The sequence below is a fragment of the Diuraphis noxia genome, unplaced genomic scaffold (genome assembly GCF_037042655.1).
Source record: "Diuraphis noxia isolate RWA-SAM2 unplaced genomic scaffold, SU_Dnox_SAM2 contig0002, whole genome shotgun sequence".
Taxonomy (NCBI): Eukaryota; Metazoa; Arthropoda; class Insecta; order Hemiptera; family Aphididae; genus Diuraphis; species Diuraphis noxia.
Genome location: NW_028301712.1, coordinates 63,177,359 through 63,197,356, shown reverse-complemented (window position 1 = coordinate 63,197,356; position 19,998 = coordinate 63,177,359). Strand labels below are relative to the sequence as shown.

General features: G+C 30.2%; 1 protein-coding gene across 4 annotated transcripts in view; it reads right to left on the bottom strand.

Annotated features, from left to right (window-relative positions):
• Window positions 1-19,998, bottom strand: part of trio (trio Rho guanine nucleotide exchange factor) — a 118,478-nt gene that overhangs the window by 35,946 nt on the left and 62,534 nt on the right. For all 4 annotated transcript variants that reach the window (XM_015511720.2, XM_015511722.2, XM_015511723.2 and 1 more), the window contains 4 exons: window positions 19,248-19,995; window positions 18,941-19,182; window positions 18,806-18,881; window positions 4,337-4,553 (listed from right to left, as the gene is read on the bottom strand). In XM_015511720.2, the coding sequence (XP_015367206.1) occupies window positions 4,337-4,553; window positions 18,806-18,881; window positions 18,941-19,182; window positions 19,248-19,995 (1,283 nt within the window). The remainder of the gene's footprint in view (window positions 1-4,336; window positions 4,554-18,805; window positions 18,882-18,940; window positions 19,183-19,247; window positions 19,996-19,998) is intronic.

Sequence of the window (19,998 nt, the reverse complement as noted above, 5' to 3'; positions counted from 1 at the left end):
ACTTATATTATTATTATAAAGTAGTGTAAATTATAGAATGAAGCGACGATCGAGGAGCGGTGTGCCGAGTGCAGGAAGCCCGAAATCCCAAACGAGTGTGCGTAATACGAAAAGCTTAACAAATCCATAGAAATCTAATTTTAATTTTAAATAAGTTCACTCCATCCCTTTAATTTAATTTTCCTATTAAAATACTGTATACCTACATACAATTTATTATGCATATTGTATAGTTACTACTATTAGTATAGTATACTGTTATTTTTACTATAACATAGCCGAAAATTTTAACTCATAAACTCTATATAGGTTATGAAATCAAAAGTACTATCCATTTTTTCCCTATAAAGTAAGCTACCAATATCCAGAATTTAGGAATATTTAAAATATTATATAAAAAACATTTGACACCTACGTAATGGATAAATACATCATGGACAAATAACAATAAAATAATGAATTTTCCTTAAACTGGTGTTATTCAATAATTTGTATGTAGGTATTTATAAGAATTATGAAAGTCTTAGTGGTATTCATGAATATTATATTTAATATTAAGTTTGATAAGTGAGTGATGGATGTCCATAATAATATTATAATACTTTTAAAACTTAAGAAAATCATAACGTTCCTAGAAAAAAAATAGGGTTTGTGACTATAGGAGTCATTGAGTGGACAGTAGTGATGGAATAATATTGTTCTAATAATATATTACTATGTAACAGTGATGCGACGGACACAGCAATCAATAAACTATACAATAACCCACCGACGGGCTCGTTTCCTTGAGGTTCTACTAAGATTTTGCAGCTAGTCCGTTGGGAATTGGGTAGTATATAGTAGCTATGGACAAAAACAATTCGTACCCTGTACCCATGCTATCGTTCGGCACTATCCACTACCACTCACAAACATAACTCAATACCACACAAAACGCATAACCACTATATCACCCAATACCGTACACAAAAATAGTACGATACCACACAAATTTATTAAAACCAATACATACATATATCGTTTTACAATATACATAAGTGTATCTCGAGGGCTGACTAGAAATAGTGTGTATTATTAAATAGAAGACAACATAGCGCGTAGAATGAGTGTAGTATGCTAATTACTATCAAAGGAATAATAACATGGAAAAATGCTCATGGACAAGCTCGAACAGTTGAAATTTCGACTACTTCAGAATCGGGGATGAGGGAGACTACGCGGTGGTAGCTTATTATAATAGTCAATAAGATTTTAATTAAGATGGAGTTAACTATATAATTTTTAAATGTGTTAATTACTTAAAATATAAATTTGGTTGAGCGATACGTGACTGAGTGAGGTCGACAGGGAACACTTACCTACCTGTCTATCTAACTTATCATAACATTCATACCCTATCACACGACCATATCGGTGCTAATGCCGATGCTCGATACCGATAGTGATCATTGTCATCAAACTAATGACCGTCACGTGTATAATATGTGACTGCAAATATAAATTTTATAACCATGGCACTTCGGGATTCGTTTCTTGACAGTCGTACAGATTACACGATTAAACAGGACATACATTTATAATACGAGTATACAAAGCCATTATATAATAGTTACGGGGTTATGACGGTTCTTCCGTACTGCACTGCACACGTGTTTGGAGGAACGAAATCGATAACGAAAAAAAGGTATCAGGTTAGAGCTACAATTTTTAATTCGGATTCTACATACAAACGGTGATACTTCTACGGACTACATAATACGTGTCTTGAGTTGAAATAATTTTTGAAAAATCTCGTCTACAGTAGCTTTGTAGAAATTGCACACATGGAGGTTATTTTTTTTCATTCAGATTTTTAATACTATTAGTTTAAAACTTTGAATATCTACTTTCTATAAAAGTAATCGAAATATAATAATAAAAATAATATTTACGAAATTTAAATCAACGATATAAACTATTATATTAATATTATGTTAACGTATTGACGTCCTTAACAAGTATGATGAAACGTGAAAAAAGTCAAACACTCACCTGCCTGCAGTTATTGAAGAAACTAAAACAATAACCTTATTATATAGAATAAAAATTACCTTTTACACGATACACCTGACTAACATTGAAGTCGTTTTGCCTGCAAATATTCACTTTTTTGTGTGTAAAATATTTGAAACTTACACTACAATTTATACACGAAAAGCCAACACGATTTCGACTTTTGTTCGATCGATTTACAACGTATACGTAAACTATTGAATACATTTGATATTGAAGTTACTGCAGCACTATGACACTGCACGACAAACAATCGTTATTATCAGTTCTCATGTGTGGTTATAATTGGAAAGGTTTGGGATTGTAATTCACATACACTGTTTAAAAATATAAATTATTAGGTAAACGACATTGAAAAATTCCGTTCGATGTATAATCTGGTTTTAAAGTCTCAACACAATATAACGACGCCGCAGTGGTAATGTTTAACTTTATTACAATAAACAAGATAGTCGAATACCTCAAAATACAATCAAATTAGTCATTATAGATAATAAACTAAAATCATAAAAAATTCAACCGTATTTGTTAAAGAATCTGAATTAAAAACTTGGCAAGATATAATATAACATAACACTATGAAAGTGTGTTTTTTTTAAATAAGTTTACTTACAATTTAGCGAAAGTCAAAACGTGGGAACAGTTTATTTTTATAACTGTCTAATAATAAATATTTTTTATGTCAAAAGATATAATATATTGAATTAATGAACGTACAAGATTAAAAAAAAAAATTAATAAAATATACAAACTTTGAACTTTCATAGTTAAATTTGATCTTTCTCGCAGTTTGGGTAAAAAAAAAGGTAAAAATCAAATCACAAAATATAAGCAATAAATCATTATAAATAATTATTGACTCTTTTCAGGCTTCAGGTATTTATACAAATAAAAATAATGAAATCGGTGAAATAAAAGGTATAAGGGACGCGCTATGTCGACATTTCATTGTAGACACTTTGTAAGCCAGTTTCCTTTTTTGTACAACACTGCCACACTGGCTATACTAGGTTGATTATTTATAATGCCATCATGCTATTACAAGAACAATTATTCATCAAAGGACAAAAAAAAATCCCAATGATATATGCAGATATGCATTTAATGTGTCAATATTAGATTCACAAAAATACCTAAAAAACAAGTTGATATTTTTATTTATGGAAGATAAATTATGATATTATATTGTACCCTAAGTATTATAATGACTTGAAAGTTAAAATTTACAAATTTAATTTAAATCTTTTTAAATCAATATTACCGAATATAAAATAATTGACACATCGCAGGAACAACCAACGAGTTAATTGACAAAGTTTTCCAAAATATAGTACAAAATTACGGAAATTATCAGTGGCCATAAATAAAAATGTCTCTTATATCATATCAGCATTCAAATCGAAATTCCATGCAACACGGCAATGTAGAAGTCCATCGATACTAAAATAGTTTAATGAATCAAGACGATGTTGTCATTAATCCAACTGAATTTTTAAAGTCACTTGATTTGCTTGGCATGCCAATCATTCTACTACGAAACATCAATCAACCACGACAGTCGTGGCACGACTGCAATGACACCAGATTTTCAATGAAAAAGTTGATGATCAACATTAACAAAATTACAATTTTAAACGGAAAATTTAAAGGCGAATATGTATAGTTCTGTTACTACGCATCCCAATGATTTCCACAAATACGCCATTCGAATTCAAACTTTGCAGTTTCTGGTGCGATTCGCATTTGTAATGACCATCAACAAAGAACAAGGACAATTGCTACATAAGTGTGTGGACTGAATTTGGAAAATTTTTACTTCTCACATGGATAGCTCCCATGTTCCCATGTTCACGCGCACCAGAAAACCTTCTGATTTATTTACAGAAGAAAAACAAAAAAATTGTGTGTATCAAAATGCACTTCAATAAATAGCAATAAATGCAACAGTGGGTAATTCATCACGTATAATATAACAAATGGTTATAAAAAGTACACGGGACCAGCAGTGATATAAATTCAAATTAACTTGTTATACTCGTGCGTATAAAAATTTATTAAGCATGAACATTTAAATTATTGTAGGTATACAACTGCTTTAGAATATCGAAAGTACAAAACTACTTTTTCTATAAATTAACTAATAAACGATACAAGTATCAATGTATCATTGAGATAACACTTCGGGATAATTATTTAGCCTCCTCCGTACTTTATCACGAACTTATTCCTAATCACGTCATGTATAAACTAATACATATTATCTTATGAACGGTGTTTTCCTTACCTGTGGTTTGCGGTGACTTGAGTGACGGCGGTTGTTTGAGTACAATATGTGGCACCAGTCCTTCGGTACAATCGGATGGTACCCGCACTAAAACCATTTCACTCGTACCACCACAGCAGTCCAAGAGCTCAACCTGCTGACCTTTGGCGACGGTCACCTGGCCGGCGGCCGTGGCCGTGAAATCCGCGATTACCCAGGTCATCTCCACGCCCGAGTTCTGTGAACAAAAACCATAGGACATTAATAATGCGCAACGAACTGCACAAGGTGAAATTATGTGTAGTACATAACCGAGAAAAATAAAGTATAATAATGAAAATGTTCAGTAGATCGAAATGAATATATGTGGTCAAAGAGATTTTGAAACGGGTGAAGTACATCAATACATAATATATATATAAATATATATGCTTTATTGTAATGCAGCAGGACCTACATTATTACAGGTAGTAGATTGGACACCTGTGCAGCGAATCCGGAATGTTTGCAATAATGTATACTGTACTATAATATAATATATACAAACACAAAAGCTCAATTTACGTATATATACTGCGATGCTATATTATAAATACACAAATTCGCTTGCGCAACATATATTATTATTATATCGCATACACAGATATATAAAACTGTACAAGAAAGGATATCCGATCGTATAAAATAAAATTAGAGAATACAGAGCAATTTTGGGATGCGTTTTTTTATACGACCTACCTATACATACGTATCCTATCCTATATAACAATATATACGCGTAGCTATAGCTGCTGGTACACGGATATCTGGTAATGCGTGCGAATACCAGGCTATGCAGCCATTATATTTATTAGAATTTTCACCGATTTTAATACAATCGTTCGATCCAGCTGCGCAGGTATATATATTTATATATTCATATGCACAGAGAAACGATGTAAGATCCTCCCCCTTCTGTTTCGATTAGTGTATTGAATAATATTTTCTATACACTGTTATCACTTATAATAGAATAAAACGAGAAGCTATTAAATAATATATCATCATATTATATCATATGGTTATAATTCTATAGCTGCAGTAACGGAATAAACACATTTTCATGCTCGTTAAATTTTAATTCGCTTATAAACGTTATCCGCTCGAAACGCATTTACATGATTTTAATAATCAAAAGGTATTTTTATAAATTTAGTGCGTGAAAAACGATAGCGCATCGACGGTACTACGGCTAAATTATTTGTTTTATTATTTGACGTATATATAGTTTCACGGTTCGCATGTCTAAATTTACAAGAACAATTTATTGAAAAAGAAGGCATATAATATATATGCATATATAATATTGGTACGCAAATATAACCGTTATTAGTGTCGTTTAATATCCGTTTGGTAAAAATATAAATTAAAGGCTCACTTATAATTAATATTACGCACTTAACGGCAATAAATACGAATTAAAATGTCACATGTGTTTACCTACCCCAACTTTATTGCAGCCTTACAACCTTAACTACTTCAAATACAATAAGATGAAATTTTATCCGGCTAACAATACACTAAATATTATAACACTGAGGCTACAGTGCTACATTATACAATATTATATAATTAGGTTTATGAAATAAAATTTAAAGTGAAGCGAATTTTTCAAGCTCCTTTTATTTAAAATGTAATAAAATATTCACGCAGAATTTTCAAGTGCTGCACGAGGTATACTATATAGATCATTTAACAACTGTTCCCAGCCAATTCTCGAGGGGTAAACTTTTACTTTAAAGGTAAAAACACTGAACATAAAACTACGAATATTATTCCGACATATTAAAGTATACACTTTCACAATAACACAAAGCTTTCCTCTAAATTACAAAATGATATAATTTATGTTTTTTGCAAACATAACAAAATATTTATTATAATAATTATAATAAATATATTAAGATGAAAATATTGTATGTTTATAGTGGGAAAATATATAATAAATAATAATGATTACTGTTGTAATAACTATTATACTATTTGCGATTTCCAAAAATGTAAGTTAAAAATGAATTTTTAGTTGCGATTTCCCCAACCTTAAGTGCCTCCAATGGGCGGTTTCTTATTTCCAGCCTCTCAAAAGCCATATCACCTCCATCACATGCACTTATTGTAAAACAACATTTACAGATTGTGTATATTTAAATAAACGTTAAAAAAAAAAAGTTGCGATTTACAGCATTATACCTATAACCGCATGATTATAAGTACTATTTTTTTAATATCAATACTATAACATATTATTTAGCATAAGTTATAACGTATATACTGAATATAAGGTTATAATATAATTCATATGGTAGAAAATAACATTGCGATATACGTTTATTTTACATATTATAACAATTTTTAAAACAATATTTTAATAATAAGCGTACAAATTATTACTATCGTGGAACGCGGGATTCGTCATCATACTTATGGCCGTTCTTACAATATTCAGTTAAAGTTAACGGACACTTAACCGGAAATTGTAAGAACAGCCCTTAATAATAAACGAATAATCCTATATAATAATATAATATGACACTGATATATAGAAAACCGTCAAATAATAAATACTATATAGTTAAATTTCAACTTGAGCCGAGAGAGTTGTAGACAAATTACGAGTTCCTATAACGGTAATAAATGTTTCGAAAGTTTGATCCGATTGTTTGCCAAATAAAACAAAAATATAGTCTGTTTGGTTGAACGCTATATAAATCGTGCATTACAGTACTACCAAATAATATTATGCGCAAAAATTATTATTATTACTCAATTTTTTTTATGAAAAAAATAATAAATGTTATACACAATTTTCGCAACTATATTATTCTTATCCAGAGTTTTAAACATTACCTTTTTAGTATATATAATATTTATAAAAAAATTAGTCTTGACATTTAATGGTATTGAGATATCGAAATTTCAATTCAAAAATTTTATTGCATATAAATTAAAACGATAGTAAATTCACACAACAACTATAAGTTTTAAATACACAAAGTCCAAATTGTGCTCGAAGAAAGGATTTAATAAAAGAAAATGTTTTACTACTGAATGGCTGATGATGGTATTCAAGAATTATAATTTTAAATAATAAGAACGGTGATACGGATTTTTTTGAATTAATTTCATGCAAGAATTTATAATAAAGAAAAAATTAACGTATGTTTATGCGCTATATTTGATATAGGTACAGGCCCGAAAGTTAGTTGACACCTATATATAGGTATATGTATATAGGTTATATGTATTAATTTAATACTAATATACCAGTGCCCAATGACGTATTCAGGAAATACTACGATAAATGGCCTCGCGCATTTTTTTGAAGCTATATATTATAATAAATATTTGTATCATCTATTCTTTATATTTATACAAATAGTGTACTCATTAACTTCAAAGAATAATATAAAATTAAGAATTAAAATAGTTAGGATTATTTAATATTTTAGGGGATTGGGAGCTTTGAGAAATCATATAATAATAATATAATATGTAGTATGTAGTATAGCGTACCTATAAATTAATTTAAACAATAGTTATCAACATCGTTAAGTAGGTACATCATTAATCATCTTTTCTTGCCTATCTATATTCCCTTGATAATTTAACTTCAAAATTACTGTAAATGCGCATAAATTAAAATTGAGGGATATTTTCAAATTTTAAAGACTAATAATAAAGTTAAGTTTATAAAGTATTATTACATTTATTATCCCTCATGAGTGTTACATTATTCATAAAAAAAAATAATAATAATAAATAAATAAGATAGAAATTTGATTTAAAAAAAATTAAATGAAACGAGATTTCGTTAGACTTCTTAAATGTATAAGAAAATAATAAATATACACCTAATATACTCATCATACACATTTATTAATTACTTCATAAAAAAAAAAAAAAGAATACTGAAAAGAATGAAACTAATGTAATCGATTCAACAAATTATGCTATATAACGTCATTCGCCAATACACCGATATAATAATATACATAATATTATATACACTGTTCATAAATAAGATATTACACTTCGAGGTTAATGGATACCCGTAAGTAAATAATTATTTTTTGTTATCTACTTGAATAAAAAACTTTCACGGATAACACACACAAATATTTTGAAACTATATATAGGGCGATAAAATTACAACTTTTCATTATCTGAGTACATAACTATATACAATATTTAATACTGTTATTAAAACGTGTGTATTTCATAAAATTATATCATTCTATATATATTTAAGTTTGTAATTTATTTTTTGTAACTATAATACCGAGTCCATTTTATAATGAATTAAATTATGAGAATTAGAAAAAAAGTACAGTATTGAAATACATTATAATCCAAACAATAGGCAACATAAAACGACAATAGAAATCTTAAAGTAATAATATATAATAGGTATCTATAATACCTATACGGCTATAATACCTACATAATTTATATTATATGTGGTATATTATTATATATTGCTCATGAACTTAGACGATATTGTCGACATAATAAAATATCTATTAAACTGACTTAGATAATTTAAAACTGAAAATATTAGAAACTAATATGTATATATAATATATATGTATATGTATGGATGTGTATAATACATTATTTTGCACAATTAGCAGATTAATACTTGATACAAATAATAACAATAATAATTCAAATGTACATACAGAGCACCTGAGCGCGGTGAATAAAATTTAAACAGAATATTTTGTTGTCAACAGTACAGGACACAGGTTTATGCATAACAGGTAAATTACTATTACCCTAATAAAATATAATTAAGTAAAAAGTGCAGGAAGACGCCTTATTCTATTTTTAATATAACAATCAATGAATAACCACTATCATACTTTAAATTCTGGCAAACATTAAAACATTAATTTGAAAAAAATTGAACTGCGTTTAATATGGTTCATATACCTACGTGTTTAAAATAACTAATTTCATTATTATCAGTTTCCATAACGTAGGAGGACAAAAAGTAATAACAATAATAATTACAATAAAAATTCTTGCGATCGGTGATTAAAATAAAAGAAGTATGCCATAAATGTTTTAGTAAAAAATAATGTAAAATTAGAAAATTGAACGAAATTCACGCACTTATTACGCGTGTTGGTCATATATACATTTGAGCGCGGGTAGAATACGCCCGATCCATATAGACTTTTTGCTAAAATTATTAATTTTTGTTCGTCGCCGTAGTTATATATCGATATATTATATAAACATAAAGTAAATAGGTGTGACAATTTCGTTTTAAGACACCAAATTAGAACAAGAAACGTTCTCAAAAATTTTACATAAATTTAAGATTTATGTGAAGGTTAGCTCTACTGTGTGAGCCTCCCTTTCACCACCCCATCGCTGTCATTCCTCCACTCCTCCCTCAAATTTAATCATTGTAAATAATATGTATAGTATATAGATTGTAAATATTCAATAAACGTTATTAAATAAAAAAGAAGACACCACGAACCGAAATGACGACAACACATTATACATTTGTATCATATACCTAATATGAAAATGATAAGATTGGGGAAAACGGGATAGATAGCAATAAGACCTCGCTAAAAAATAACAAGCCATTTATTAAAAATACTCAAAGTTGCTCCACCGGGTGGTTTCTTCGTTTTGTGAACTATATGTCTTATTTTTTCTCTCTGAATATCACATTCACTTATTGTTTGGTATTTTATTTAAGCAGATTGGACAATAAAAATATTAAATATATTATAGGTATATGGTATATATTTATGTAGATATAAATTCATGTTAATAGTTCAATGAGTTGAGATTTAAGATTGAAATTCAAACAAAAATATATTATATTTAGTTGAAATTATTATTTTTTTAACATGTACAATAGGTAAGAATTTTGTAACATTTTATAACTTCCTGCGACCAAGGTAATACAAAATATGATTTAATACCTCATAATTATACTAATGTACAAATTGTACAACAATGATTATTATATCACTTAGGCAAGTAGTACATATTAACATCACCACGAAATCCAATCGAATATGGCCAATTGGTCGACGATCTACGTGTTTCAAAAACGCGCGTTGGCATGGACCATACACTACTGTACTATATACCTGCAGTTCGGACGCGGTGGCGGCTGAGGATCGCGAGACTGTTGAACGGTGCCTGTACGATCCCGGCGTGTCAATGGTGTGTTGCCGGGCGAGCGCGGCAGCTATGTTCGACGCGCTCGTCTGTCTGAACCACGGCAACGATATCTTGCGCCGGTGGGACTTATCTGCAGCCGCCACCTGAGTGTCCGCCAGACGCGGACCGCCGACCAGACGTTGCAGCGGCGGCATTTTCGACGGTGTAGTGTTAGCCGTCGTCGTGGTCGCGGTCTTCGGGGCGGCGGCGGCTAGCGGTACGGCCGCAGTCGACACGTTGTCGGCGCGGCGGGCACCACCACCGGAGCTCGGTGCTGCCATCGACCAGAGCGGTTCGCCATCGACTGGCGACACTCGCCGGCCGCCTCTGCTCGATCGCTCGCTGCCGCTACCGCCGACGAGTCTTTGTGTGTATACGCGCGTAATATGTACGTGCGTGATGAGTGTGTGCGTAGTGCGTCGGTGCGTACGCGAGTGTGGTATGGACCAGGTAGAATGGTGGAGACGCCGGAGGATGGGTGGTATATGTGTGGAGCACGGAGGGAGCGGTGTAGCGTCAAGCGGCGCTCCGGTCGCTTGCGCTTTACAGACGGCACGCAAAGGGAGTAGAATTCGTCGTGGATGGCGGTTGGTTTCGAGGGGCGCATGTTACAGGGTGTGGACGGGTGGATTGGTATGCGGGGGCTGGTCGAGGAAAAACCGCCCCACACGACCTACCCACCACCGAAGCGGATTATCCTTATCTAAAAACTGTTCACCACCACTGACCTCACCTGTATCGCCCAACATTATCCCACATATCGTTCACGCGCGCGACTATGCCACTTTCGTACACACGCAAATAATACTATATTGTACGATCTGGGTGAGAATAAAAGCATAGAAAAGGAACAAAAAATAAAAACTCTTGTCGGCCCTTTTCGTTTTATTTATTTTAGGGATATAGGTATTATTATATTTTTACCACAATGGTAAAGGCAACATACATATTATATATTTGTATATATAGGATCAAATTTCACGAACGTTCAAATATCATGACGTGTGTTTTGGCGATGCAGTTTTGATCAACCTGGTTGCTTATAACTGCATCCCCAAAATATCAACGATGATGAAGAGAGACACCTGCGTATTTATAATTCTGTAACACGTATATGAAAAAAAATTATGTTCAATTTAAATGAGTCTATTGGTTAAAACACACCGGATTCATAGATACGTCGTAATAGTTGTATGGTGTTCAAAAGTTTAGATCAGTACAACTCTGGACATTTCCCGATAGATTATAATTATAGTGAATGAATACCACGATTAAAACAGCCAATTAGAATAAGATAAAATCCACACAACACGACAGATGACGTAGATATGAGCTTTAATATAAATATAATTTATAAATATGATGGGGAGAATTTAGGCTAAGCGGTATATTGAACTATTATAATTTATAGTGATTATATACGTCTATATTATCTTATTATATTATCTACTTTTTTATAATAATTGCGATCTAGGGTTATCAGGTACTTAACACTTGTCGTAATATATTATTTGAATTGAATTTCAGCGATCATTTCCGTCACCGATGTGAAAATTAAACTACCGAGTAACCGAGTTATCAATCGTAGTCGAACTAAATAGACGGCTATATATAATATGTTACGTACGTAACATTTTATATAGAGGTATGAGATATTATGAACAAAAACTCCATAACGTAGGTGCTATTGGAAATGTTACAATGTATACTATTTTCCCTCAGGGCGTGTGGAGGACGGAGGTCCAAAATAATGTGTTCTGTTGCAGATCATAATCATATAAATATATTATATCATAATACGAAGGTACATACTAAATACTACTATACAACATAATATTGAAATTATTTCTCGGTATCGATCGATTGCTGCGCACTCCGCTGTAGCACACCACGACACAGTTGGTCGCGCGTACTTATTATGAATATTTTATGTTGTCCGTCGACAATAATTTACCATACAAATATTCAACAGTAGCAATATATACAAAACAAAATTACTATTTGTGGGGTCCTCCTCACTTATAAACACATACTCACAGAGTGTGATGTGTATAGCTTGGAGAGAGGAAGAATGCAAATATCAGATCACCTTACGGAGTCTCTAAGCCCTGAACCTTCCAACATCACCAACCTTTGCCAATTTCTTTCGACAACACAGCTGTTAAATCTATTGTAATTAGCATCACATACCCCCATCTATCCCATATAGCAAAGAAATATTGCATGAATATACCTTGATGATTCATTTACATATATGTATATCTATTGTATGTCTTATATAATGCTGTACAAAATTTTTTAATAAACATGAGATATCTGTGGCATGTCTATATTATGAACCAACTATACTCATCGCTTGGATGTTCAGAATGAATATTCAACATATATATCAGATAAAAAATAAATATATGATATTTTCCTAATATCAAGGAAATATTAAATGTATATTAAATGATTATTGATTCAAGTACAATGATATATGTAATTAATATACTTTTAATATCAACAACATATCCATAAGATATCTGTCACATGTCTTATTAACCAATTATCCACATCTCTTGGATGTACAGAATGAAATATTTAAAAATATTAGATAAAAATAAATATATGATATTCTTCTTATATCAAAGAAATATTAAATGTATATTCAATGATTATTGATTTTAATACGAGATATCTATAATAGGGAGACAAAACCTGATTTTTCCTGATACACCTATATGAACTAGAACAATTAAATTAAATTAAATCTTTTAAGTTAACATTTTCAAAAAAAAACCTAACCTATAAAAATGGGTTCAATTTTTCAAAAATAATAAATTAGATACATTTTTTTTAAAACTTTTTTACCAAAACATTAAATTCAACTAAAATATGAAACAATTGTAGACCTTTTAGACTGAATTACAATGATTACAAAATTATATATGACCTCAGTGCTGGCAGAACGAATGTTGGAATTTCAGGAGCGGCATTGTTTATAAATAAAAATATATGAATTATATAAGGGTGACATGTTATAGGTAATTGGCACAGGGCAGCAAAAAATCTAGCACCGACACTGTATGACCTAATATTATAAAAATATTTGTATTAAATAAAGTGAACAATAGAGATATATATTTTTGAATGAAATTCATCTTAAATTTTTTTTTTTTTAAATCATAGTTGAATTGAAATATAATAATGTGCATATAATTATTTAATTTCTTTTTTTTCGAGCCTTCCTTTGGCACACGTTAACCATTTCCCAATTGAGATGATGATTTCGTCATCAGACGAATGTTTAATATCACCTATACTTCATTAATTATGTATATATTTTTACCTATTTATATTATTTTGTATTATCTCATTTATCTTATTTATCTTATATAACCTAACTAGTATTATTAATTATACTCTGTAATTTTATGCATTTAATTTAATATCTGTATTATTTAATGTATCGTATTGTTTCGTAAATTGTAATTACGTCTAATGGTCATAGCAACCGCGGGCCTGTTCCATATAATACGAAAAAAATACTATTAATACTTATCATAATAAAACGAGTATCACACAACCCAAAAAAGAAACCCAGTATAGAATAATCATATTTTTATGTCCATTCTGAGATGCACACAATTACAACTATCAAAATACGCATTGGGTATGTAGTCAGTACTCAGTTGAACTAAAATTAAAAAATACTCAAACGTTTTAAATTATTTGACGCAAAAAAAATATTTCAGTATTTTTATCGGGCTAGGATTCAAATTTAAATAGCTAATATTTATGGCCATAATGTTGTTTTAGACTTCTATTCAGTAAAAAAAAAAACAAATAACATACCGGCTTCAGTCCCTATTATTTATTTTGGTATACTGTAGAGCCATATAGACGACGCACATTTCATGCATTCACCATCACTCAATACTTTCACATACAATTTACTCAGTCGATTACGAACTGTAAACACATATGGACACGAGCATTTTTTAACCGTTAGATATTTTGCGCAGTTTTTGATTAATAACGACTTTATAATATTGCATAGATACCCAACGATAGTAATAATAAATAGTACGCGGGTTAGATACCGAAGCTATTCAAATTATAAGATTTTTTAATTTTAAATGTAAAAATCCCGAGCCCATTGTCGATTTTCAGTGCTGTCAAAAATAAAGTATTTGGCCTTAACTAAAACACATTTTTTTTGTTAACCTCACTATGGTTATATATACAGGTATTGGTTATAGATTATAAAACCTTTTTAATTTTACTATAGGCAGTACCTATATTAGTAGGGCATGGACCAATTGCGCCTAAAACAAAATTTGTATTTTAGGGTCAGTATACCAATTACGCCTCTTATATTTTATAGTTGATGTACCAATTATTACGCGTGTAATTTAGTAAATGTGCAACATTCAATCTTGATTTAATCCAAAAATAATCGTTGCCGATTTCGAACAAGCTATACATTTTGCAGCTATACAATTCTGCCTTCAATACTTTTAGTGGGATTTAGATTTCATTTATCACAAGCTTGGTGGAGGAATATTCGAAGTTATGAACTACAAAAAGAGTATAAAAACCCTAATTCTTAAGGAGAAAAATGGCTGCATTTAATTTTTGGTTTGTCACTTTTTCCACACGAAAAAGTGAAGGATGTGTTTGTAGAAGAAATAATGATGATTCTAATTATCTCACCTATTAATACTCTCAAAAACTTATTTATGTGTTTATATATATTTTTATTATATTTATAATTACGATTTAATTTTAAATAATTAACGATCAAACTTCGACAAAATATAGGCTAAGTTAATAAGTGATAGGCCCAAACAGGAAATGAATTTAACACACAGTTTGAGACATATAAGAGGTAGGATTTTGAATAGGCTACGAAGTGAATGGGTTCAGCTATAGTGTTATATATGTGCAATTTTAAAAGAATCCTTTTACACTATACAATGTTAAGTCTGCAGTTTAATTAGTGACATATTACCACATAGGAGATAAATCACAAAACACTAATATAAGGCAAATCGATTAAATAGTCAACTTTAATGGTCAATGGTGTCATGGTGCCGACTAAGAGTTTACAATGTTTGATGGGAGAAATATATGATTGTGAGGTGTGTCAGTGTGGAATATATGAAGTGGTGTAGGTATAGTCGTTACTCATCATATATCAATTATATTAGAGGTTTACACTGTAGTTTAATTGAAAATTTGAAAATCTAACATTGAAATTAGGATCTTAAGTTGTCGCTCAGTCCTGGGATTCGACAAATAATGTGATACCGATACAAAAGTCAAATTCAACATCATGCAGAGTAACCGTTTTTAAAATACGTATAATCCAAAAAAAGGACATTAATTAATATTAAACGATGACCTATCCCATGTTAAAAACAAAACCTATATATTATATTTTAGTCATTATTCATTAATATTAAACTGTTATGGTCTGGAATGATTGGTATAGCCGTATAAGTACTTTAGTTATAACTAAATTATATAAACACATCACTCAAAACTATTATTGAACCAACTAATTTATTGTACAGCAATGTTAATCACGAACAATATAATATAATGATATTAAACTATACAAAATCAATGTGCAAAGCTCTCACTTGATATAAAATATGACGAAAAGCCATTAACAGTCAATTAAAATATAAAATTTAGTTTATAATAGCAGTGTACGCTATAGTGTAGATGTACTGATAAAGTGCCTATGAGAGAATTTCCGGAAAAAAAAAACTATATTATTATTTATTACCTACAAATTAATCTCCACTATACATAATAATAGCATAGTGACGTTTTGAAGATCCGAACCAATTATATCAGTAGACATTCAGACTTAACTTTCTGAAGTTTGCAGAGTAAACAATGTATTTACTAAATTTACCTGGACAAACATTGGCTAAAATGGCTATATTCACGCACTAATGCTCTATATTAAGTCGATTGAGCGGATGCCAATTGAGTGTTGTTAGTTACCTATACACACATTTTTAACAGATGACGACAGATCGAGTTTTGGCATAAAACTGTGTTTGAGTATCTATACATTTACGCACATTAGATTATGCCGAATCTGTTTAGAATGACGGGTTTATAAGATACACAACAATCGAACATTCTTATTAAAATAATCGCTTTGAAATATTTTTATGTAAATTGTAGTTGGAAAAAAAATCTACGATTAAATTATATTATGTTTAGCAAAATTTTTTAACCAAAACATTCAACCTTAACCCAAAACAGTTTATGCCAAAATCGTTCTACGTTAATTTGTGTTAAATTTGTTTGTGCCAAAAATCCGTTTTCTCCCATAAACAGCTAGTATGTCATCTTCATAATTGTCTGATGTTATGATTCGTAAAACAGAATTTTAAAAGAAGTTTTATTTCGAAAAAATATTATTATGGACCGGCATGTAGTATTTTTTTTTTAAACTAAATTATAATGACAAAATTGTACTTCTTAACATGACAAAATAAACAGGTATGACAGCAATATTTCATTCTGATGATTTTCTGCGCAAATATGGCGTACGTTATGCTCCACTTCTCATTGGTCGAGAATTGATCACAAGACTTATCAAATATGCATAATTCGTTTTGTGATAAAAGTGATATATTTTGAAAAATGAAGTGTCTTTCGAAATTAATCATTACTCTTCGAATTCTTATTTAATATTTTTACTAAAGACTTGTACCTAGTAATTTTATAAATTAGATTTCGCACTTATTTATAAAATGCCGATGAGATCGTTCGAAGGGTTTTGTCTTAGATCATATAGTAAATGATCTAAGGGTTTTGTGAATTGCGAATGATAACAAACGTACTGATAAGGAGCAAAGCGTCAGCCATTTTGTGCGTATCACAAAGTTGCTGTCATACCTGTTTATTTTGTCATGCTTCTTAATATATACGATATACCTAAGTTATAACAACTTAATAATAAACACTTTCTCCTTTGAGCAATTCATAAAAAAATTAACAAATAAATTTGTTATTTGTCTGAAATAGTTATCGCCATATATTGAGGAATATAACGTAATTACTAAATAATATTAAAAAAAACTTTTTTAATAAACCGTATTAAATACTGTTCTTCACGACTTCACAAGACATATCAAAAAACCACAAATTAAAAAAACAATGCTTATTTTCGTATAAGGGGAACATAACAAAATAAATTCATATAAATAAAAGATTTTTTTCTCAGTTTTCTAACAATAATTTTAGACTATTTAAACTAGTGACTTGGTATTAAACTTAGGAACAACATTTTCAAACAAAAATATCTAGTTTAAAAACTGTAAGTCAGTCTTTGCCAAGGTAACTTTTTTTTTTTATGTTAAAATTACGGATACATAATAACCGTGGTTACCATTTAAACGCTTGAATAAAAAATATGAAAATATGCAATATTCATAATAATTATAATAGTAATTTAATCTGTTTATCATTGAAAACCATTATTTATACAAACAAAAATATTTGGTTTTCGTAAGCCAAAACTAAATTTTAATTCAGCCAACTTAAACCAACATATTATGAGAGTTGAAAAATTAAATTAAACATCTTAGTTATTGATAAAAATGTCATGAAATTGGTCATAAGTTCTAAGATAAGTCGTCAGCAACTTGCGTTCGTTAGAGTAACAAGTTTTCGTTTGTTTGCACAAAATTGTTACAGTAATACATCTTCGGGAAGCGAGCACATATATGATACACTTCTCTGGTAACTTAAAGTAATAACTATTATATTCAAAATAAAAGAACTTGAAACAAAATATAGGTATGTACTCTATTTATAGGTGTTTTTAACGAAAATTTACCTAATAGTTTTATTGAAGTACATTAGTAAATGGTTTAATGTTCTAATACAATCTGACACATAAATTATGCTTATATAAGAAAATTATTTTACAAAAAACTAACGACATAATAATACTCACAATATTTAAAGATAATCTAATTTCAGGTCTAAGCTGAAAAATAAACATTTGTTTATTTTGAATTTGTTACCAGGTTACCTACTTATCAAACGACAAACAGTACATTACTTTATTATTAATTTTTAATTAAAAACTTTTTTAAAAACTACTGTGGTGCCTCACCGGACTAAAAAACTCACGTTGAGCCCCCAAAATAATTCATAAAATAGAATAAAATTCTAAAGTTTTTATTTTATAACTTATTATTATTATTACTATTATTTATATTATATTAATTTAGTACGTACCTTGTCGGAATCTGTAGTGTTTCCTGATCCAAAAGAAGCCAGTGATCCTCGGTCTAAGTTTTCTTCTTCTAAATCTCTATATGATAAATTAAATTGATTATAATAATTTGAGAAGCAAATGTGTAATACACATACCGGCTAGATCGTTGACTGTCAGGTTTAAGTTTTGCTGGACTTTTGGGCATATACATACGCAAAGCTGAATTGAAGTATGTTTCTTGAATTACTTCCCTGAGTTTTTTCACCCAGGTTTGTTTTGCTTCTAATGTGGACGCTTTTAACACAATACGGTAATCAGAAATTGGTGCACGGCCAGTCCACACGGCAAATTTGCATTCATCTCCTTCAATGTGTTCAGTTACACCAAGTTCCGAAGTCTGAAATAAGTTTAGTATTAAACATTAATACTATAAAAAAATCAAACATATTGAAGATAAATTACCATGAGTTTATTTTTGTATAGGTATTTTACTTTAGGATTATTTGAGTGATCTTTTACATGTTTGGCAAATACTAAATACAATTCAAACAAAAAACAATGCCTTTCACGGCTTTTACGTAACAGATGATGTCTTGAATCAGAAACGTATAATGTATCTTGTACAACAACATCACCAAGTTCATCAGTAGAAATATCACATCCTTCTAATAAAGACAGATGCAATGCATCATTGGCCTTTCGGGGTACACTCAACATCACGTCCAAGCCATCTTTAATTTCTCCTTGGCCTTCTTTGCAACATGATTGGAGATCTTTTAATAGCAATTGGTACTTGGTGATTCTTTGTACTGGTTTTATTAAATAAGCAGCAATAGGATGATCAATGTTATGTTTCTTTTGAAGCTCTTCAAAAACGCCACCACACGAACCAGAGTGTTGCACTAATATGGCATTAGACTCTGGTTTATTTTTACAATATTTCACATACATATCAAATTTTTGAGCCCAAGTGACAAAACAATGTCCCACATCTTCAGGCATTGTCTCATACTTTTCCAGTTCTTTGATAAAAACATCTCTATGAAAATTGCGTATGTCTTCAATGTTACCAAATAGAATATCAATTCGTCCATGAAGTCCAATAGGGACATTTTGAAGAGCCCGTATTTCATCTAAATAAGCTTTGATACAAACATCTAAGTCTTTTACATATGTTCTTTCAGTTTGGAGAAGTTCCGCCATAATGAATCTA